Raw genomic sequence first — 25474 nt, 5'->3', positions numbered from 1 at the left:
ATTTCATATTTTTTGCAATGAGTCATCAAATTTATAATTTTAAACTCTTTGTTTGTTCATTAGAAACAAATTTCCTGAACATCGCTGATCGCTGATTGTTCAAAGAACTACAATATATTCACAAAACTGCGTAGAATACAGAAAAAATACATTTTCAACAATAACTTGAAATTTATCGCGATGACCCAACCATTTTATGACCTTAGAATATACTCATATTTAAGGCCATCAAATTTGCAGAACACTGATAATAAAGTTCTGTTGGAAAAACTACAATATTTTCACAAAATAGTGAAAAATACAGGAAAATACAGGTTTTCTACAGTAATTTCATGCTTATCGCAATGACTCATCAGTTTTATAATTTTAAACTCTTTGTGTGTTCATGAGAAACAAATTTCCCAAACATCGTTGATCGCTGTTTGTTCAAAGAACTACAATATATTCACAAATCTGCGTAGAATACAGAAAAAATACATTTTCAACAATAACTTGAAATTTATCGCTATGACCCAAACATTTTATGATCTTAGAATATTCTCATATTTAAGGCCATCAAATTTGCAGAACACTGATAATAAAGTTCTGTTGGAAAAACTACAATATTTTCACAAAATAGTGAAAAATACAGGAAAATACAGGTTTTCTACAGTAATTTCATGCTTATCGCAATGACTCATCAGTTTTATAATTTTAAACTCTTTGTGTGTTCATGAGAAACAAATTTCCCAAACATCGTCGATCGCTGTTTGTTCAAAGAACTACAATATATTCACAAATCTGCGTAGAATACAGAAAAAATACATTTTCAACAATAACTTGAAATTTATCGCGATGACCCAACCATTTTATGATCTTAGAATATACTCATATTTAAGGCTATCAAATTTGCAGAACACTGATAATAAAGTTCTGTTGGAAAAACTACAATATTTTCACAAAATAGTGAAAAATACAGGAAAATACAGGTTTTCTACAGTAATTTCATGCTTATCGCAATGACTCATCAGTTTTATAATTTTAAACTCTTTGTGTGTTCATGAGAAACAAATTTCCCAAACATCGTTGATCGCTGTTTGTTCAAAGAACTACAATATATTCACAAATCTGCGTAGAATACAGAAAAAATACATTTTCAACAATAACTTGAAATTTATCGCTATGACCCAAACATTTTATGATCTTAGAATATTCTCATATTTAAGGCCATCAAATTTGCAGAACACTGATAATAAAGTTCTGTTGGAAAAACTTCAATATTTTCACAAAATAGTGAAAAATACAGGAAAACACAGTAATTTCATGCTTATCGCAATGACTCATCAGTTTTATAATTTTAAACTCTTTGTGTGTTCATGAGAAACAAATTTCCCAAACATCGGCGATCGCTGTTTGTTCAAAGAACTACAATATATTCACAAAACTGCGTAGAATACATAAAAAATACATTTTCAACAATGACTTGAAATTTTTAGCGATGACCCAAACATTTTATGATCTTAGAATATTCTCATATTTAAGGCCATCAAATTTGCAGAACACTGATAATAAATTTCTGTTGGAAAAACTACAATATTTTCACAAAATATTAAAAAAATACAGGAAAATACAGGTTTTCTACGGTAATTTCATATTTATCGCATTGAGTCATCAGTTTTATAAATTTAAACTCTTTGTTTGTTCATGAGAAATAAATTTCCTGAACATCGTTGATCGCTGATTGTTCAAAGAACTACAATATATTCACAAAATCTTGTACAATACAGAAAAATCTTAAATTTCTGCTGCAATGTATTGATTGCCTCTAGATCAATTAAATGATTTGAAGTATTTTTAGTTATGAAAATAAATATATTTACAGAACATTATTGATGTTTTTTAAAAAACTACAACAGTTTCACAAAACTATGAATAATACAAGGAAATTACGATCCTAACAACAGTTTGAAATTCTTTGCAATGATACATGTATTTTGTGATTTTAAAATATTGTCATATTTGGGGTTATCAAGTTTTCACAATATAATCGATGATATTTTATTAAAAGAACTACAATATTGTCACAAATTACCATATAATACAAAAATATTCTGTTGCTACCGAAGTTTGAAAATTTTATCACCTGTATAATTTTCTAAATCGTTGTGTATTTTCAATAAAAATAAATGTGCTCAAAATTATTAGAAGCTGTTTGTTTGTTTGTTCCTTTGGAATATTGTAAAACTTTCTAATTATGAAAACATAACCCAATTACTGAACTGTAGCGGAAATAAATCCGAGGTACATTCGATTTGCATAATCTGCTGATTAAGACATAGCGTGATATATTCTAGCAATATTAACAACTTTCAAATGAAGTCGTCTGACTTTATTTTTATGTGGTAAAATTATTCTTTATATTAAAAACACAAGACGCCTTGAGCGGCTATTGGATCAGTAGGTATTTTTTATGTTTCAATAATCGCTCATTCAAAAATTATTATGCATACTAATTCTTTTTGCTGAAGAAGGTATAATTTGACCATAAAAAATAGCAGGATAAATAACGAAATTCTAATTATGTAATGCTTTTTATCCAGTATGTTCGTCACGAAATCTGTTTACCGTGAGTGGAATAGGAACACTTAGATGCAGTAACAGTTTCTATTAAATATGTTTTATGAATGTTTTTAAAATAATTTCTGTATTAACGCTGATCATCTATACTTGGAGCTACATTGTAACATAAAAAAAGTATTGATCGACTCAATAGTTATTTTAAAATGAACCTTCGAACACAGATGGTACTCTATTTCTTTTCCCTGCGAAATAGGAAAACTACGGTGTTAGTAAACAGTACGATGTGGTTAAACATTAAAATATCTGTAAGTTTTCCATAGCAATAGGTAAACGAAAGTTTTTTATTGCATTCAACATTCTATTGTGATTGTAGTTCTTTTAAGAATAAAATGATAGTATTTGGAAGCAGATTTTTTAAGATGTGTCATGTTCAAATATTATTAAAGTAAAGCTGGTTGAATCGATTCTTACTGTTTAACTTACTACATGGTAGTTAAAAGTATATGCTATTAGTACAACATCGAAATGGATCTGAAGAAGTGACATGAAAATGGGTTTTCAATTAAGCCCTAGCTGAGACAGTGATTAGGGTACCGTAAATTCGGGTGAAATTGATCACTTTTCACAGTTTTTCTTGTCAGATTTCTATGATGTTGAGAATGCCAAACAACTGAATGCAGGAAAACAAGTATGAAGGTGAGACTCATTGACTCAAGTAACGACATTTTCTAACAAATGTAATTTTAGTGCTAAAAAATATGTCTAAAATAAAAAATCGGGCTATCTCATTTCGGGGTGAAATTGATCACTTATAAATGCCATTATTGTTAATTTTCAAAACAACTTTACATAATAAATGTGAGCTCCCTGAATCCGAATATGCTTGCCAAATTCTTAACAATACAAAATATATAGAAATAATGAATGTTTAAATTTCAAGAATAACGCAGAAAACGCCTAAATGTATGCAATTTTCTAAGGAATTTCCTGATATATAACAGAAATTCAATTATTTCAACCAAATCAACGAATTGGTACGAGTTTTGATTATGAAATCTAGCTTGGGGATATATCTTAAGTATCCTCACAAACTTTCAGGATTATACCATGTCCAAATCCTTGCCTAGTGCTAGAAGTTTATTGATGTTTGTCAACACTGCACCGTACAAGATTTTGAAATTTCACATTATTTTCATAGAAATGAACATTTTTAAACGCAAAAAACTTCACAACACACAATTTGGACATACTTACGACGAACAACGTTCATTCACTGCAGGTTACATTGATATTTGTGCTCCATTAGGAAGAAATAAAACCGAGTGACACAGTGATCAATTTCACCCTACTGATCAATTTCACCCGAATTTACGATAACTGCATATTTGATTTACCTTTATATTTTTATTCTTAATTCTTATTATAGGTTATTAGATAGATGGCATCAAACATGTTCTTGTTTTTTTATGAGAAAGTTTTGAACCATAAATATAGGTCATTGCGTAAAATTATTAAATTACAAAAGAGTTATTAGTTTTGAATAAATTATTTAATGAAAATATGTTAGTTCTTTCATTTATATTCTTTTCTCGTGAACATGAAAATGGTTTTAATTATTAAAATCAATGCGTCATCGCAATGAATATCAAACTACACTAGATATGAGAAAATTTATAAATTGTAAAATTCATGGGTAATAGCGATTATTTTAAACTATTGATGAAACTTTTTTTTCTGCCATATGCTACGCAGTTCAATATATATGTCGTAATTCGTTAAATGTATACATTACAATGCAAAATGTTTGGTAATATGAATTCGAACTTCATTGTTAGATAAGTTCCAAGTTGTGTACAAACAAACGCTAATTTTTTTTTAGACTAGCTCCAGTGTTTGTAGTACTACAAATCAAACAATAGATTCCAAGCACATTTCTATAACCGCACATGAATCTACAAATAAGGATAAACTAGGGTTGAAGCGATCAACTTTTTTTTAACACCGTCATCCATGTAAGTAAAATATCATTAATTGCGTTATTATAAGTAAATTAAAAAATGATGTCATTGTGACAATAATGGATTAGCTACAATTTGTAGTTGTAAGTCTCAAATATGAGAATAGTTTAAAACCACAAAATCAATGGGTCGTTGCGGTGAATATGAAGTCAGATTGTTGAAGGTATTTTTTCTGTATTATTTACAATTTTTTGAGAATGGTTTAATGCATTGGAGAAACTATAAAATTTGCTCAGTTAATTTATGGTTTATAATATGAAAAAATATAATAAAATTATTGAAATGAAAAATCTTTGCAACAAATTATTATATTGCAACGGAAATCTGATATATTTCTGTTCTTGTTCTTCTTCTTTCTGGCGTTACGTCTCAACTGGGACAAAGCCTGCTTCTCAGTTTAGTGTTCTTATGAGCACTTCCACAGTTATTAACTGAGAGCTTTCTATGCCAATTGACCATTTTTGCATGTGTATATCGTGTGGCAGGTACGAAGATACTCTATGCCCTGGGATGTTAAGAAAATTTCCAACCCTCAGCTTGGTCTTGATGAATAGCTGCGCGTTTACCGCTACGGCTATCTGTGCCCCATTTCTGTTATAATACATAATAATACATAGATATGATTTGTGCAAATATTATCAATAAATTGAAATTGTTATACTACCAATTTTGTAAACTGTTTGACGTGCTTTGAAAACAGAAATAATAACTGCTCTATTTTTTATATTTACTACGTTGAGAAAATTTCAAATCGTAAACACAACTACTATGAAAACGCAACCATAGTCAGAGACTGTTCTGTATTTTTCGTGATTTTCTGAAAATATTGTTAGTTCTTAGAGCAAATAGACATTATAATTGTTGAGAAAGTTTGTTTTTTTTTCAAAACTTAATACGGTTTCGAATAATAAAATCAATTAGTCATCTTGAATAATATGAAACAAGAGCAGAAATAGTATATTCTTGTATTACATAGTATTTTGTGAAAATATCGATGTTTTCTAACGAAATTTCATCGGTTAATTTATACAAGTTTACCAACTCTAAATGATAACATTTTATTTAACATTTTCAAATTATAAAATCCATGGAACATTGTGGTCAATTTCAGATTGTTATTACGATCTAACTTTTCTGGTATTTTCCACAGTTTTGTGTATATGTTTAAGTTCTTCAGAAATCACCAAAAACGTTCTGTAGATATATTCACTTTTATATATAATTATGCTCCCAACCCTTAAAATTATATGGTCTGGAGGCAATCAGTTATTTGCATTTGGCTGACAAAACGTCGAAAGGTGGGAATTGGAAGAGAACGAAATGATCTTGGAAGAATTATTCTCTTCCGAAAGAATAAATAATTCGATATTTTTTCTTTTCGATGTGGTATTCCTTTCGACGTTTTGACATTAAAGGTTTGTTGTTTGATACGTTCAATCAATTTATATATGAATCTGAAAAATTTTAAACCGTGGAGATTATAAGAAAATGCAGTAATTTCAAAATTACAGGAGAAATTTTATATATTTCTGTATTATACATGATTTTCGAGCACACTAATATGTTCAAACTTCGGTAGCAACAGAATATTTTTGTATTATACGATGATTTGTGAAAATATTGTAGTTTCTTCAATAAAATTTCATCGATTATGTTGTGCAAACTTGACAACCCTAAATATGAGAATATTTTAAAATAAAAAAACCCATGGATCATTGCAAAAAAATTCAAACTGTTGTTAGGATCGTATTTTTTCGATATTATTCACAGTTTTGCGAAAAAGTTGTCGTTCTTTGAAAAACATAAAAAATGTTTTAAAATATGTTTATTTTTATCTCACAATTTAAGCATTGTCTTTAAATTGATAAGGTCTAGAGACAACCAATAAATTGTAGAAGAAATTTCAGAATTTAATACAGAAAATTACAATACAAGATTTTGTGAAAGTATTGTAGTTCTTTGAACAAACAGCTATCAACGATGTTCAGAAAATTTGTTTCTCATGAACATACAATGAGATTAAAATAATAAAACTGATGAGCCATTGCGATAAACATGAAATTATTGTAGAAAACCTGTATTTTCTGCCTTTTTCCACTATTTTATGAAAATATTGTTTTTCCAACAGAAATTCATTATCAGTGTTTGCAAATTTGATGGCCTTAAATATGAGTATATTGTAAGATCATAAAACGTTTGGGTCATAGCGATAAATTTCAAATTAGTTGAAAATGTATTTTTTCCTTTATTCTACGCAGTTTTGTGAATATATTGTAGTTCTTTGAACAAACAGCGATCAACGATGTTCAGGAAACTTGTTTCTCATGAACACACAAAGAGTTTAAAATTATAAAACTGATGACTCATTGCGATAAATATGAAATTACTGTAGAAAACCTGTATTTTCCTGTATTTTTCACTATTTTGTGAAAATATTGTAGCTTACCCAAAAGAAATTTATTATCAGTGTTCTGCAAATTTGATGGCCTTAAATATGAGTATATTTCAAGATCATAAAATGTTTGGCGCATCACAATAAATTTCAAGTTATAGTTGAAAATGTACTTTTTTTCTGTATTCTACGCAGATTTGTGAATATATTGTAGTTCTTTGAACAAACAGCGATCAAAAATGTTCAGAAAATATGTTTCTCATGAACAAACAATGAGATTAAAATTATAAAACTGATGACTCATTGCGATATATATATATGAAATTACTGTAGGAAACCTGTATTTTCCTGTATTTTTCACTATTTTGTGAAAATATTGTAGTTTTTCCAACAGAAATTTATTATCAGTGTTCTGCAAATTTGATGGCCTTAAATATGAGTATATTTTAAGATCATAAAACGTTTAGGTCATCGCGATAAATTTCAAGTTATTGTTGAAAATGGACCAGCTTGCAGACTTTGTAAACTTAAATTACTCTTGTGTATGTTGCAAATGCATTGAATAGATAATAAAATACTATTCCTGAAGTAAAACATTCAATGATATACAAATTTACAGACTACGAGGTGTTTACAGATCGTGTCCGGTATTGGGAGCCACCTTTTATGATAGGTCAATTTGGTACTAAAATGCAATGTCAAAATTCATATTCATATTTTCAAATTTATTTTTGTATGCTAGGAAAATGGTAGTATTTGTCATAAATGGGCACCAAGACTGCATAAGATCAATAGTTGTTGAATCATGAATTTAGTGGCTTAGGTGTCCGGTACTGGGGGATCTCCCCCGACACCAGTGCAACCGCTCGTGTAACTTTTTTTTACCAGGCCCGTCACACAAGCGGTCGCGGTGAGTACACGCGGAGCAATTTTGATTGTACATCCAAAGCTAGACAAGATAGAATATAGATTTCTTCGACAAATTTCTTCAGTCCAACGGTACCAATTGGTCAGTGGACAGAAAACACTTTGGAAACATCCTCATCTTCCTGTGGCCATCGGATTGTGCCCCGGGGGAACCGATGCAGTGGACATTTCGCAATGCAACATCTCGTACACAAATATCTTAGGATCTAGATTTTTTAGCAAGATGGTGTCTTCGGCAAAGTTGTTCAGTAGGTCAAGGGCTAACATTTGATAGGCTGCTTGTTTCGAAATTCTGCCACCAGATGGTGCTAGTGAGCATTTAATTTTTCAAACACCGATATCTCAAGATCCTGATTACCTAGAAAGATGATGTCTTCGACAAAGTTGTTTAGTAGGTCAAGGACTAACATATGATAAGCTACCTAACAAGAAAAACTGCCACAAGATGGCGCTAGTGAGCATGCAATATTTCAATTACGAATATCTCAGGATCCCGATTTTTTAGAAAGATGGTGTTTTCAGCAAAGTTGTTCAGTAGTTCAAGGGTTACCATGTGATGATCTTCTTGATTCGGAATTCTTTCAATAGATGGCGCTAGTGAGCATGATATTTTGCGAACACAGATATCTCAGGATCCTGGTAACCTATAAAGTTGACGTCTTCGACAAAAGTGTTGAATAGGTCAAGGTCTAGCATGTAATAAGCCACCCTACTTGAAATTCTACCAACAGATGGCGTATTTTGATCGCGAATATCTCAGGATAACGATATTTTAGCAAGATGGTGTTTTCGGCAAAGCTGTTTAGTAGATTAAGGACTAAACATGTGATGTGCCGTTTGATTCGGATTTCTTCCGAAAAACGACGCTGAAGATGCAATTTTTCGAACGCAGATATATTTGGATCCTGATCGCGTAGAAAAATGATCCTGAGATATTTTCATTACTAATAAATATTACCCCTTCGGCAAGGTTGTTCTAAGATTAAGGCCTAAATGCAAGGAACCTCAAGTTTTAAAATTCTTTCAACTGGTGGCGCTATTCAGCATGCATATTTTGATTGCTAATATTTGAGGATCCCGATTACATCCAAATATAGACTTCTCGGCTCAAAAGTTCAGTAAGTCAAGTACAAACTTGTGATAGGCCACACTTGTTTGGAAGTTCTTCCACTAGATGGTGCCACTGAGTATGCTAAATTTTCAACCCAAATATCTAGGATCGTGATTGCTTAATCATGAAAATGACGTCTTCAACTAAGTTGTTTACCCTGTCCAAGACTGAAGCTTGTTTAACATGTAATAAACCGTTTGATTTGAAAACGGTGCTCTTCAGCATGAAAAACCCATACTATATATATACTTATACTTCAGAATTTCCAAATTTCCAGTCGATACTCAAAAGATCATCGACTCATGGAACAGATATTCTTTAGAAAGCTGATAAAAGGGAGCATTATAGTTATTATGATTTTTTTGTTTTAAGTATGGTTTCATTTTCGAACTATGGAACATCGACTAATACAGGTTTGACAACATTTCAAATATGACAATCAAAATCATTGCAGGCTGCAGTTGGTCGCATATATACGAATCGGTCGTTAAAAAAATGATCGATGGACATCTATGAGAGTGTGACGCCTTTTTGTCTGTGCTGAAATCAAAGAACTGTCAATGGTGGTTACAATTGAGCAATAGGCCTTTTCTCGAGACGTCTCAAATTTGCTGATTCGGAAGGTCTTTGACAGTTCTTCTATGCAAATGCCGAACGTGTCGATGGTTCTTAAAGTTAAACAATAATACAAAACAACGATCAAATAATTATGAAGGCGTAATCGGTTTTCAAGAAAACATCTATTCTGTGAATTCAACTGATTTTTTTGATAAACTTGTCAATAGCAGTAGCACGTAGTATTTTTCTGCTTTAAAACAATATGTTTCAAGCACATTGATTGGTTTAAATCAGTGCTTCCCAAACTTTTTCAACTTTCGCCCCCTTGAGGCCAATATTAAACTGGAATCGCCCCCTGATATGTGATTCAAGTATTTTAATAAGGACAAACAATGTATTCGATTCGCATATCATAAAACAATAACTATTATGTACATTTAAAATATTTTCTTAAATATCGGTAACCTGGGCTGTAAATTATTATATCGATTTTTAAAATATCTTGCGTACATTACAGGCTACTGATTTAGTCGGTAAAAGTTTGGTCCAGTTTAAACTTAACAAATGTAATGTATTCATAGGCAACTTGTGACGTAGTTGGGGGCGAAGTTCTCCAAAACTGAACCAAATGCATTTTTTTCCAAGCAAACGCATTCATTTTTACTCGAATATGTCATATTTTGGTGAACTGCAATGATTCTGTTCGCAATTGTTCGTTTTTGAAAGATCTCACCCCGTGAATTGTGATTTATCTGCTATTTTTAAAATTACTAGAATAATTTTCAGAAATTGTGAGTAATAAATGCTTGACGTTTCTAACGCTTTTCTTTATCCAATCAAAAACCCTGAAACATATATGGAAATTCAGAATGTTTTTCAACTCATTTATCAATTCAATCTATAAAAAGGGTGTTTTTCTAACACCAAGAAAGATTTTTTCGGACGTTCTGGAGGTATAAATCCAACGCATCTCTGAAATTTCTTCAAATCTATTCATAAATAGAGGTTTTTTGTCTTTGGCATCGCTGGAACGCAATTTTTGTAGTCTAAATTTTCCCAAATTTGTTTATAAAATAATTAAAAACATCACAAATGGTACTGTAGATTTTTTTGTAAAAAGCTGGATGCCAGAAATATTAACTTCCAAACCTTAAAGTTCACATACAAAAAAGACCCTTATATATTGGGCATCTGCAAAATCTCGTGAAAATCTCAAATGCTGACCATTCTCAAAACTCACATGAAATTTAAGAAGCTCAATGAATAACACAAATATTTTGTGTTTGACAACCATGTAATGTTGTCTATAATAATTTTAAAATGACCATGGTATGAGATAATAGGATCTAAGGTAAAATAGTCCTGGAAATATTTAAGTTTGATTGACCTTCAGATGTATGTCCTCCAAAGGTTATGAGGAATTATTCTCAAAAGCTTCCATGTTAGCTTTTTCGCCCCCTTTCTGGATTTTTTGCCCCCCAAATTCTGTTTTACAAATTTTCGCCCCCTTGAGCCTGAAAATCGCCCCCAGGGGGGCGAATTCGCCCACTTTGGGAATCACTGGTTTAAATAATGCGAATAATAGCCTTAAAACTGCTGCTAGACTTAGTACACGCGGCTATTCATTTTTACTTCCATTTGAAATAAAAAATGAAAAGGCCTATCAAATATCTAATAAGCCTATGCATGTTATAAAACGTTTGACTTTTTCTGTGCTCGCTGTTTTCGAGTGGCCCGTGAGAGAGAGCGAGACAGCTCCAACACACGGCGCACAGTAAAAATTAAAAGAACAAAAGAATTTATGGCACGTACAGAGGCTCATGGGCGGCAGAAAGCTTTTACACTAAAACAAAGATGGATGTGTGTTAGTGCAAAGTGATATAAGAAACTCGGTCTCTCATGGCGACTCACGGGATGGCACGCACACTACAGATTCAAAGTGCTCTTTGTGCTAGTTCAACCATATTATGATTATGCAAGCACAAAGAGCACTATGAATTTATTTGTAAACAACCAGTAAGTGAAATTATTGGTCACGTCGATAATCATAAGCCTGTCTCTCAAGCTGATTTTCCCGGATTTCCGGAGGAAAAAGACGTGCCATAATATCAAACCCGACCAGTACTGCGAGAATGTGCTCTCACGAGATGTGCAGCAACGAATTTAGATTATCACCAGCAACCAGAAGTTTCCGTCCTACCTACTAAATATAAAAATAATATTGTTCAATTTGAATCTAGAATTTGAAGTAGAATGAACCCTATATGTTGAATTTTATTTTGTGCTTATCTATTAATCTACTGGTAGCGAAATGTTTTAATATTTGACAAAACGTGTATTGATGAGCCCAAATGATCAGTATCACAAGATGTTCAGAAAATTAAATGCTCACTGGCGCAGGGTTACATAATTCAAAATATAATTGCCAATAACATGTGAGCACTTGCCTTACCTGATAAATTTGACGAAGACGTCAAGTTTTAAAATAATCGGGAACTTGAGATTCTGTATTTGAAAAAAAATAAACCAGGAGCTCTTTCTCTAGCCTGATGGAAGTACCGTTTTGATTCATATTACGGACACTTAAGGCCTCAGTGAAGTATAACCCAGCTTGAGCCATACAAAATAAATCATTCTGTATGATTTTTTAGTGTTATCGAGCGTTGGAAGCCCTTAACTTTCGGATGGTGGGTAAAGAATACGCGTCCGCAACTTGAATAATTTTAAATAAATTGAAACGTGTGGCCTTTTCATGATTCTTATTCCGGACGCTCCCTCACTTTTGCCTCATATTCCGGACGCTTTGATTCGAAATACGGACAGCTCATGATAATCATTAATGGAACAGTCAAATCATCAATTGAAATCGTTCAACCACTTAAGAGACGTCTAAGGTAGTTGGGCATTATAAATTTGCAATGATATTTATGGAAAAAACCTAATAAAACGAGCCTCGAAAATGAGAACTTTTGGACGGCGAAAGTTGAAACATTTCGTGTGAAATGTTTCCCATACAAACGAGAGTGTCCGGAATTTGAAGCTGTCCGTAATATGAATCAAAACGGTATTTGAAATCTAGCAGCCCATTGCATTTTGAATTGAATGTGGAAGAATTTTGAGAAGTTACTGCGACCTATCACCAGGGTTGTTAACGTTAATCAACGATCAACGCCGTTTCGTTGATTCGTTAACGTTAACTGTAACGATCAACGGATTTTCCGTTGATTTTTCAGAGCCGTTTATCAACGTTAACGTTAACGCTTGACGTTGAATTAACGTCAACGACACCGTTAATTTTCATGTTAATGAAGGCCTTTGTGCATTCAATTTTCAGCAGATCGCCGACCGAGTTCATCTGAAGTAGAATATGTAACGTAGCAAGAGGGCCTCTCGGAGTGGCAAAAATAAACCCAGTTTTTTTTTCTCTTTTAGCTAAATGACAAGTTGTCGATTTTTTTTTGTTGCTTTCAGACTAAAAAAACACATGTATTTCATGTCATCTACTTTTTACCAAAACGTGAACGATTTTTAGAAACTATAATTAGTTTTTTTATACAGTCAGTGACAAATTTAATAATCAAATCAAAGATTGTTAGTTTGGGGCTATGTATATCAGATTCTAGTAATTCTAATTGGTTGAAGTTTGAATGACCTGACAAAACCTGAAGTTTTGTATGCACTGATTTCATAACATTGCCCATTCAAACTAACAGATTCCCATTGCATGCGAAAATACCATTTAATTTCTTACTGTTGTCACTTACTGTAGATGAACTAATCTTCTAGGAAGTAGCTTCGTGGCCACCAGATCTTTTGCTTGATACGTGTGTTCAGGAGATCAAGCCCATGCAACATCATTTCAACCACTTTGTTCTCGGATGTGAGTGTTCAAGAATTTTAATTTCTCTTTATCCATACAGACGTAGTTTATCGTACTGATGTTTTATGACTACGAAATAACGTTGTTTCCGGAACCAGTGTACAGACAAGACAGCTTTCGAAAATGTCTTCGGTGAAGGGGCCACTTGGCGAATGTTGATACGGGAGGTAGCTTGGACATGGTTCTGCAGATCTTCATTTTTATCCACTCATCACCCTTGACACTCTTGTTTCCTAAGGTCCTCCTTCGATTTGGTATAAATTCGTTTTGAACATCGGGTTGCCCAGTGCAATCGTGAAACGTAATTCCAAGCACTCTGAACAAGTCCGGATTCCTTTAACACTCGTTCAAAATTGATCTTGAACCTCTAGGCTGGCACCCTTTTATACCCCTAAACAAGATGTTTTTTTTTTTCAACTTCCTTGGTTACGGCATTTGCATGGAAACAATTTGTTTATCCAAGTAGAGAAAATTTTTCATTGCATCTACATAGCTTAGATCCAGCTACACAGGTCATCCAATAATCAACGATAAAATTACCGCTGTTCGTTGACGTTGATTCAACGCAACCCGTTGACGCTGACGTTAGCTAACATGAAAATCAACGAAACGCCGTTGACGTTAATCTCGACAAAAATAAACGTTAACGGCGTTGCTCGTTGATTAACGTTAACAACCCTGTTTATCACGTTGGTCCATGATATACAGAACAACTTCATCAAAGACCCTAGCCCTTGAACTACTGAACAACTTTGCTCAAAACACCATCTTTCTAACAGAGACGAAACAGCTCAGGGCTGAAAGTCTCTTTAAAAAAGGAAAAAAAAAAACATCTCTCTAAAAAAATCAGGATCCTGAGATATTCGTGATTAAAATATTGAATGCTCATTAGTACCATCTTGTGGCAGTTTTTCTTGTTAGGTAGCTTATCATATGTTAGTCCTTGACCTACTAAACAACTTTGTCGAAGACATCATCTTTCTAGGTAATCAGGATCTTGAGATATCGGTGTTTGAAAAATTAAATGCTCACTAGCACCATTTGGTGGCAGAATTTCGAAACAAGCAGCCTATCAAATGTTAGCCCTTGACCTACTGAACAACTTTGCCGAAGACACCATCTTGCTAAAAAATCTAGATCCTGAGATATTTGTGTACGAGATGTTGCATTGCGAAATGTCCACTGCATCGGTTCCCTCGGGGCACAATCCGATAGCCACAGGAAGATGAGGATGTTTCCGAAGTGTTTTCTGTCCACTGACCAATTGGTACCGTTGGACTGAAGAAATTTGTCGAAGACATCCATATTCTATCTTGCCTAGCTTTGGATGTACAATCAAAATTGCTCCGCGTGTACTCAGTACACGATGCGACCGCTGGTGTAACTTTTTTTTGAGCGACTGACGGAAGGTTAAGCTTTTGGTTGTTGGGCGATTCACCGAAGTCAGAGCTGCCACGCTGATGCTGTGTAATATAAGCGAGGTTTTCTCACTATTTTTGTACAACATTAAATAACGTAACTTTTGAAGAGATTTTTGACAATACCAAGAGTCATGCACATTGAATCAGAAGATTTTGCTTCATGTTAAATAGTTGTTATCTAATTTTTTATTTTTATTATCATCAAAGGGGGAGGGGGAGGGGGAGGAGGTGTTTTTGTCTCTGGATGATTCTGGAGGGGCCAGGGGTGCCTGTTTCTACGCCAATGGAAATGGTGTTCGAGTATGATAACTGTAGAAGTTCTCATAAGAACACTAAGCTGAGAAACAGGCTATATCCCGGTTGGGATGTAGCGCTAGAAACAATAAGAAGGATTTTCTGTTTGATATTTGGATCTTAATGAAAAATCATGACTTTGGAGCTGTCGCACGATGGAATTATATGATGGTTTGGTAATGTCGACATCACACTCTACCGAAACATGGTTCTAGAATACTCCGACCAAATCCAGCCAAATATCATTGATTGTCTGCTTGATGTTCTTGTGAATTGGAATGAAAAATCATGTAATTTGAACCACCTATGCGTATAAACTTCTGAGAGTGATGTGTGCCAGTTCCTTCTGAAACAGGTGGCAGGCGCTCTTGTTTCTTTGGGCACAGAATGACCATTCTCACAAAAATGTCTAAAGTTCCATTCAAGGTTTCCCCATCTTTCATATAAAGGCTTCCCCAAATCAACGTGATTTTTTTCTGCGATACCGACGAAAATTCCTCGCGATTTCGTTGTTGAGTCGCTGCAAGCACTCTTATGTGGAACCATTTAAACTGACGCAACGAAAATCGCTGCTAAATCGCGTCACTGTGGCTTATAAGGTATCTGGGGGTAATACGCGCCCTCTAAGGAAGGAAGCGTTTTTAGCTATGAAGAACATTTTTATAAGCTCTTTTTTAATTATTCTCTAAATAAACAAACATATTTTCTATCAAATGGTAGAAAGAGCCATCCATTTTCTTTTTTCTGGAGTTAATAAATTAATTTTTAAATAATGCTTGCTTATATGCATTTTTATTTTTTGCGGGATAAAACGCGCCTCCTTAGATCGCCGTTAGCTGTACGCACGTGCGCATGCGCAATCATGCTTGCAAATACGTTGCATACATAAGGGCGTTTGATCAGATGATATTGTTCGATTATAGTATACATGCACGCAAAAAAATTGTGCGGTAAAAACTACCATTTTAGGGGGTTAACTTAAGCGCTCGCACCGGCAATTTTCAGCAGACCAGAAATGTGCTTGATTTTACCATGTCTGTTGTCGAAATCAGATTGTTGTAAATTCTTTCTTTCAAGTGTACCAGTAATGTGATGGGATATACCATAAACATAGTAATTTGGTCTGAAATTCCATGGTAGTTTCAAGAATGGGCATAGTCAGCTACAATAGTAATTTTTACCACAGTATTTTTTCCCGTGTGCTGATTCGAAAAATGTGCATTTGTAAGCTTCAAATTGGTGCGTAACTACAGCTTGGCATTACGTTTGCAGGAATAGGAATTCATACGGCTGTTTTGGTGTTATGAAATAGGAGTGGCCGTTTTGCCCCACGAGTTGATTAAAGTTTAAGTCCTTCAATACGCCTTTTAAGGATAAATTCAACACTTTTTTTCGCATGGAATACAAACTATGAGAGTGCACAAATCGATTCTCGGTGATAGTTTCAAAAGTTTTGTTGTTTATCGACCTGATAAATGACCTAGAAAATAACACAAAATTACAACAAAACCAGCGAAAAACGTTTTTTCCAGGTTTTTTTTACGATTTTTGCCAGGAAAACACTTAAAAATATATATATATGGAGAAGCATTTTAATACATCTCGGGTGAAAAACAGCGTCCCAAAGCACGTCTTTCGTTCAAAACAAGGGTGGCGCATTTTACACCCAGTTCCCCTACACTCTCATCAAACTATGCATGCAGCGAAATCGCGACAATTGTTTGTCGCTGTCGCCGTAAAAAATCACGTTGATAAAGATGAAAGAACAAAAATCGGTTCAAAAATGGATTTATGAGAGCTTTTCAAAGTCAGGGTTCTTTTTTGATCCTTAATGTATAATGTGTAACACTTTCTCAATGCATTAGGAAGGTTACGTATCCAACTATAGTGAGAAAACCTCGCGTGTCTTATACAGCATCAGCGTGGTTGTTCTGGCTTCGATTAATCGCGCGACAACTGAAAGCTTAGCAGTCGATCGGGTTCTGAATAATCCAAATAATGCTGTTTCACCATGAAGAAGCATATTCACTGCATTCTGATTTCTCATGTTTCATGGATACCCTGCTCGAGGTGTGGGGTGATTATGATTTCCTTTATGAGAATTCTCTAAAGATATTCATACATCAACTTCTAGCGTAGGGGAAGGGGTGGTAAAATGAACACCTTAAGGAAATCATCTTGTTTATGATAGAAAAACGAGGAATTTGTATAGTTCAACCGCACAACATCAAAAATAGGGATGTAATCTATAGCAGCTACATGGATTCAGAATAAAATACAGTTAAACCTCCATGAGTCGATGTTCCATTACTCGATATCGACTCATGGAACCATACTAAAAATCAAATTTCATGGTTACTATGATGGTCCCGTCAAACAGCTTTCCATAGCATAGCTGTTCTATGACTCGATATTTCCATGAGTCGATGGTCCGTTCAATATCGACTCATGGAGGGTTGACTGTAGCTAAATTTTCACATATTTTCATCGTTATCAAAAAGCGATGCAAATGTTCATTTTACGTGCACTATGTGGGTAAAATGAACAGCGGTTGGTGGTAAAATGAACACCATGCAAAATACGTGAGCAAAACAAATATTTCTGACAATTTTCATTGCCCCACCAAAAATACATCCAATAATGATTGTAACCCATTCAAAAAGAATTCTAAAGGTATCAGATTGGCATCATATCATAACTATATTCACCTCACTGAAAAACCTCAAGTCTTCCGACCTAAAAGTTACGTCAGTTTTAGTTTTCAAACGTGGATTTCTAAAATCTTAGTTTTTGTTGATATTTTCACTTCAATTGACCTCCGTTTCAACTCAAACACTTGAATTTATGCTCTAAATCGTTCGTGTGTGATAAAAATTCATCGAAATTTGTTTTTTCTCGGTAAAAGGCACGGTGTTCATTTTACCACCCCTGTTCATTTTACCACCACTTCCCCTATAATTTCCAAAAAAAAAAAATAATTGAAAAAAGACAAAATATCTAAAGGAATTTCTCAGATAATACATAACGGAAATTTTTGTCACAAAATAAGGATCATTCAAGGAATTTTGGCATGGGCTTTAGATGAAAGGTAGGAATTTAAACTGGAGTGAAAAAAATGTATCAAAATCGGTCATAGTGTTTTATTCCAACAATAAATTCTCTCTTTGATTTTGATTGAAATATTGTGACATGAATAAATTTATTGCTTGAACTATATATGCTTAACTTACTATTTCATAAATTATTTGGTCAATTTCCAACATATTTGTAGCAAAACATATATATGATAAACTTTATAAAATTTTAGTACAATCAAATTCCTCAAGGAATATTGGAGGGTGGTTAAGAACTTTTGCTTCAAATTCCCGGATTATTCAAGAATAGAAAGAAAAAAGGTTTTTTGAATGTCTCTTACCTTCGAATCTTCGGAGAAAATTTGTTGAAAAACCCCAGAAAAACATTTACTTCCGAAATTAGCGTAGTTGTAAAGGAATCTGTAGGGAAATATGTAGCAAATGAACTGGGAAGGAGGGAAAGGATTTATGAAGATATTCATTGAGAAATTTGTATTGATCTTCCTTAAACCACTTTTAAGAAATAATTTTACCAATTATTGTCAGTATTAGTTTGGATTTTTTTGAGATACGACGGCGGAATTTCTAGAGGCTTTCTGGCAGAATTCTACAAAACCAGAAGTCAAGGAAGGATAGATTAGAAAGATAATTTCTAAAGAAGTTTCTGATGGATTTTCTTAAAAAAAAGCTTTAATTGTAAATTTATTAAAGATGTTCTAACTATCCTGTAATTTACTTCAAGAGAAAATATAATAAGTTATCTTTCAAGTTCAACCTAATTAAACATTTTGTTGTTTCTACTTGCTTCACATGAAGCTTTGATGAACTTCGTTCAAAAATCATTCCATACTCCAAAAGCTACATTTTAAACAATCTAAGAAAGGTAAATGATGGGAGTTTAAAAAAAAACTTCAGAATTCTCATACGTATGGTTTCTGATTTCTGAAAGTCCATCAGGAATTCCTTAACAAAATTTCAAAGTAAGGCAAAAGTTTCCCCACATTACATTACGAATTTCACCACAATACATCTGAAGTAAAGTCCTTGAAAAATAAAAAATAAAAAAAAAAACTTCTACAGTACAACAGAATAATCGATAGTAGACCCTTCAAAAAAGTTTGTTTGGAATTTTTATAGGTAGGAAAAAATTGGTTCTTTCTACATCATGTTTTTCACCACAGTATCATGAAACTTCGGAGTTCATACAAAATATTATCTAAGATTTTAATTACAAATACTTTCAGTAAAAATACCACCCCTTTGACACCAACCAATTCTATTATAAAAAAAAAACGAAGAAAAAAGAACAAGAATTTTTGTATTAAATCCCACAAGGACCACTTAAGCTTATCGGTGAGGTAAATTGTCAACATATTTCAGACGCTCTACGGTATGATTTTTGAATTTTACGACAGGAATATAGTATTTTTTCGAATTATATTGAAGCTGCAATTACTCAAATATTAAGAAAGTTCTTTCAAACATTTTTTTTGTATATGTTTCTCCAGAAATCTAATATAGATTCATAGAGGAATTTGTTAAGCAATCCCTAAAATGTTAAGGTATTCCTGGATCTAAAGCAAAAAATGGGGAGTGGATGAATTTTAAATTGTTATTTTTGGAAGAATCACCATTCGGAAAAATGTTCTTTATTTTTTATGGAGTTTTTTTTTTTCTAGAACCTTAAAGAATACTTGATGGAACTTCTGGAGATTTTTTTGAGAATTTCAAAAATGAATTACAAAATCTTAGTAAATCTGATGACAAATTCCATAAAATAAATCCTAAAAGCATGGTGAGTACAGTTTAAAGAAAATTTCTGGGAAATACTTAGATGAATCTCTGGTTAATTTTTCGGAAGTAAATTACCCGAGTAACACACATGTTGTAAATAAGTATTATCAACTTAAATATGACTAAATTTGGTTATATATCTGTTGATAATACTCAATTATAACATGTATGTTGCTAGGGTAGGGAAAGAATAATATAATTTTCCAAGAAATCCCTGAATAAATTACTCGGGAAATCATTGAGTATTTCCGCGGAAGATTTTTAAAGAACAGTTGAACGTATTCCGCTAGGAACTTTATAGGAGTGTTAGATTTCTTTAAACATTTCTAAGTTAGGTATTTTTGAAAAAATATAAAAACAAAATAAAATATTTTCGAGAGAGTTTTGAAGGAATGCTTAATTTTAGAGAAATCTTAAAATTAATTATCTGTGAAAATGCATACAGATCTTCGGAGAACTTCTTTGGGAAATCATGAATAACATTTTTCCAATTGAATTCTTGTTAATTGTTCATAAAATCCTTGTGAAAAATTACGAGAAATCCTTAAAGTAACACCTGTAAAAATCATATAATTTTTGCTGCGATTTTTCAAACAATCCTGTAGAGGAACTTTAGTAAGAACTTCAAAAGCAAAGTTGGAAAAACTACTGACAAACTCTTTGAGAAATTTGCGAATGGAATCCTTGCTTGGTTATCTTGAAGACATTTTTGGTGAGACTCCTAGAATTTTTTATACTATTTTTGGAGAAATCCTTAGTGATTCCTGAAAACCCTGAACAAATTATTATTGAACAACTAAACAAACAATTAAAATGTATATGTTAAAGGTACGTAGAAAACCTTTCAGATGAAATGATAAAAATAATGTTTATGCATTCTCTGGCGGAATTTTTCAAGACATATTTCAAGCACGTCGATAGAGATTCCTCGAGAAATCTTCTGAAGATATCAGATAATCTGGGAATGATTTTCCGTGGGATTCCCAGGACGAAATCAGTGAAAACTGCTAGTAAAGGAATTCTTGGAGAAAACACTGAAAAGTACGAACATAATTCATGAAAAACACCCGTAGGATTTCTCTGAGCAATCTCTTCAAAGCAAATGATTGAATACCTGAAAAGTTCATGGAAGAATTGCAAAGGACTTGTGAGTTTTTTGTTTTCTTTAAGGATTTTCGACTGGATTACAAAAAGAATGAATCTTTTTCGTATCGAAAATTAATTTTCCAAATATCAATGAACAAATAAATAAAATCAAGATAAATCAGTTAAAAACTACATTTTTTTTGAAAATCGTGATTATTGCTTCTGTAAAATAAGTAAATTACTTCTGTAAACAAGTATTTGTAAGCCCCCCCCTAGGCCCCCTTCCAGAAAATAATGTAGGGGGAGATCCCCCAGTACCGGACAGCACCCAATACCGGACAAAGTCGAAACATTGAGAAATCATGGTCCAATCAAGATGATGTATTAGTAGTAAAGGAAGCTATTATGGAGACTAATGTTTGCGTAGAATAACACATCCTTGAAATATGCATGCCTTTTTTAAAAAGTACAAAAGATTGAAAATTTCAAAAAATTTGACGTATTGCCTTAATTTCGAGCCTATTTAGTAATTATTTTGAATATGAAAAAATACTTACGATCACACAAGCATATTCGAACATAATCCTAATTTGATAGTATGAATGAATTTTGTACCATAATTGGACTAAATATGGACAAATTACAATTTTGTTTAAGCACCTCCTGTCCCCCAGTTTCGGACAGCCTGATTTGTTATATGATATCTTTGTAATTATTGCACGAGTGTCTCAACACACATTCATTTTTCATGGATTCCGTCGATCATGGTATCAAACATGCAATAAAATTAAGAAAAATGAACATTCAGAACAACATCGTGAAATGTGCTATTTTTCATCATATAAGAAAGAGGTTTTTGATGGACATTTTGCAAACTATGAAATACTCAAATTGTTCTTGTAAATGTTGCAAATGTATTGAATTGCCAATTATATACTATTCCTAAAGTAAACACATTCAATGATGTTCAAATTTACAGAATTCGAGGCATTTCCAGATTGTGTCCGGTATTGGATGCCACCTTTCAAGATCGATCAATTTGGTACTAAAATACATCATCAAAATGCAATGTCAAAATTCATACTTATATATTCAAATTTATTTTTGTACACTATAAAAATGATAATATTTATCATAAATGAGTAACACGAGCACATAAAACCAATATTTTTCGAATTATCAATTAAGTGGTTTAAGTGTCCGGTACTGGGGGATCTCCCCTTACGTTAAGTGAGTGGTCAATGGCAATTACATTAGTGTTATTTCTGTACCTTTGTGATACAACTACTGTAGCTTTTGTCAGATCGGCATCCCTAACATTCTAAAACTCATTTTTTTTTTCTTTCAAACCTATTCACAGAAATATAAAGCACAATCCATTAGTCTGATGAGCTTATTCTGCACTTTGGTAATTTTTGTTAGTTAAACGTTAAGAATTATCACAATTAAGGCATACATGTACATCCGTTCACCTCGGTAACGATTTCACAAACACAGGTCCATTGGAACGAGCACAAAAGCGCACACACGCACAACCGGCAGCGGGGCATCACAAAGCACTTCAGTTGTAACCTCGGTAGCCCGTTGCCAGGCTTGAGCTCGATATCCCGGCCGGATTGGTACCGGAATAGTAGCCAAAGCCTAGATTCCGGCTACCGAAATAATTGCCGCTATTGTAGCCGAGATACGACTGTAAGCCTCCATTACCTCCGAAACCGCCATAACCACCGTATCCACCGTACGGGTTTCCTCCGAGCGTGTTGGTTCCATATCCTCCCGGGTAGTTGTTTTGCTGTAATTATTCGAACAAACATTAAATGACAGTCATTAATTGCTTGTATCGAGAGGATGCAATTTAATATCTGATTTACAACTCACCGGATAGTATCCACCTTGGGGATAGTAACCCCCTTGCGGGTAGTAGCCTCCCTGAGGATAATATCCACCACCAGTTTGTGGGTAGTACCCTCCTGTCTGCGGGTAATACCCACCTCCGGGATAGTAGCCTCGATTACCATAATATGGCCTTCCGAGTAATCCAAAGTCAAACACTGGGAAACAATAGCAAAATAATTTCAGGCCAATCGAATTTCCTCGCGAAGCGCTCGCTCTATCCAAAGGGGGCTGTTATACAACTTTCATGTACCTCAGATTTTTTTTTTCATAAAAAGATGATTTTGGTCATAGGAAACAAGCTTGTGAAAACCGCAAGTTGTTCTTCCTTGGATTTTTTTTTAAGAAATCGTATTTCAATTCAAGGAAGACTATATCGAGGATTTCACTAGTTTGTTCGTTGTGATCAAGAGCAACTTCCTGTGAAGGAAAATCTGAGGACATGAACGTTGAACAAAAAAAAACCCCTTCGGACATAACGTGCGCCTAATTAAATCACACTCTTACATCTTTCGTTGGATGAACCTGCATTGTAGCTGCTTCTCAGCGTCCTCGCTGCATCGGCTCGGGACCCCTCGTTCGATGGCTCTGGACCGCGGTCATCCACGGATACCCCGGCAGCTTTTGCAACCGGCTGAAATAATCGCACTTGATTTCCGCTTTGCTGGCAGTGGACAACGCTCACGGTGGTTACCGTCAGCGCCAGGAGCAGGACCTGCCAATTGTCAAATTTAATGAAAATCATGATAATTAGTTTGTGTTACTATAGAAAACACTGCTTTCAGCGGAGTTAACTGACATGAGGTTATACACATTGTTATTGGTTTCACGATGAGTACATTCAATTAGAATGACGACAATCTATCACAGGTAAACTTTGTTTAGAAAAGTCAATTTTAAAGTAAAATCAATTTACGAAGTTCCCAAATTTTATTATTCTAGTTGCTCGCTCAATAATTCGGGATTTACAGAGGTCATGTCGGAATCAATTTTTTTTCTGTCGTTTGCTAAGTTGTATAGATGTTTGCAAATTTCCAAAAAAAAAAAACTAGATCCAATTGAAAGTTGAATAACGCTGGACGCATTAAGTTTCGTTGGAAATCTTCCGAAACATGGCCATTTCCATAAACTGGTTTCTGACAATTTTTCAAGAATATTTCAAATTACAGTCGAGTCTAGTACACGACACTGAAGATGGACTTTACCGTTTAGATCACAATACGTGTATATGTCAAAGGATGCAAATTCAATTGGGAGCCTGCATCTCAGCTCGGTATTCAATTAGTACTTCCACAGTTATTAACCTTTACGTTACCGGCCTTCGACAAGGCATTTTCAAATAGCTGCCATTTCGTCTATTTCCATTCGATTTTTTTGAAACCACCGTCAGTTAACTTTAAAAAGGTTTCAGTTGTTTGTCATAAATGGAGAAGGCTGAATTTGGAACCATGCCGGAGATATTCCGGGTTGTACTGGGGTCACGAGGGTGTTGAATTTGGGAAATGTGATAGTTTTTTTATTTATTGCAGTTACAACACTGAAGCTTTTATGTAATATATAAGATAATGGTCTTTTGCCATCATTTCAACATAGTTCGAATAAGTAAACCGTTCCGGAACATGGTAGCCGGTGCCGCCAGGGCCAGTTTGGGGACATTTCCGTTTCATGTCCAAAACATACCGTGCGATGTCTCAATCTTCGTGAATTCGGGAGAACATGTTAATAAAATAAGAAAAATCCCGGTACAAACAGCTGTGGCCACTCCAAATTTCCTGGCACAGGTTCCAAGAGGGCCTCTTTGTGGATATTTCCGTTTTATGTCCAAAACATACCGTGCGACGTCTCAATCTTCATTAATTCAAAGAAACTTGCCAATAAACGAAGATTTGGTCACTCCAGAGTAATACAATTTAAATTGGGGTGAATGTTTCAAGCTTCAAAAATAAAAAAAGAAAACATGCATGAAGAATTTGTAAGTAAAACCCTTGCGGATAATGAGCATGAGCTCAAGCATAGACGACCGCTTCGTAGTTGCACTCCGTGATTGACCGGAGCAGAACCATTCTCAAAGAGCACGAATCGAGAGTTCAAAGACTGAATATACCTCTGCATCTCCACAATTGTCTTGGAAAGTACATTGGGCTACTGGGTGTTTCTGGTCCCATTGCTCGCTCCAGCTGAAGCAAGCAATACAATTGATGGACCAAACATATATGACTGGATTACACCACTTTTTCTTCGCACTTATTGGTAGTAAATATGCCAAAGGTCAGTAAGCCATAGGGATTTCATAAATCATAAGACTGTTTTTGTGGTGTATTCGTGAGGAGTTTCAAAGCAAATTTCTTTTAAGTTTTTATCAACAAATTTAATGAGAACCCTGTGTAATTAAAAGAAAATTTTCTTCAAAGTTTACAATAGATTCTTGGGAAACATTCTAGCCAAAACCTTTCTAGGATTCTTGTTG

General features: G+C 33.9%; 1 protein-coding gene across 6 annotated transcripts in view; it reads right to left on the bottom strand.

Annotated features, from left to right (window-relative positions):
* The window catches only part of LOC110678523 (prisilkin-39-like), a 57661-nt gene that overhangs the window by 21624 nt on the left and 10563 nt on the right, over positions 1 to 25474 (bottom strand). For 3 of the 6 annotated variants that reach the window (XM_021851506.1, XM_021851504.1, XM_021851505.1), the window contains exons 3-5: positions 23515 to 23722; positions 22993 to 23165; positions 22494 to 22906 (exon numbers count right to left, since the gene is read on the bottom strand). In XM_021851506.1, the coding sequence (XP_021707198.1) occupies positions 22676 to 22906; positions 22993 to 23165; positions 23515 to 23722 (612 nt within the window). In that variant the 3' untranslated portion in view covers positions 22494 to 22675. Of the gene's footprint in view, positions 1 to 22493; positions 22907 to 22992; positions 23166 to 23514; positions 23723 to 25474 lie in introns of those variants that run through there. The other 3 variants (XM_021851509.1, XM_021851508.1, XM_021851507.1) reach the window with 3 other exon arrangements.

Source organism: Aedes aegypti, chromosome 3, assembly GCF_002204515.2.
Source record: "Aedes aegypti strain LVP_AGWG chromosome 3, AaegL5.0 Primary Assembly, whole genome shotgun sequence".
NCBI lineage: Eukaryota > Metazoa > Arthropoda > Insecta > Diptera > Culicidae > Aedes > Aedes aegypti.
Note: the sequence above shows the minus strand (reverse complement) of the source record. Positions and strands in the feature narration are given on the sequence as shown.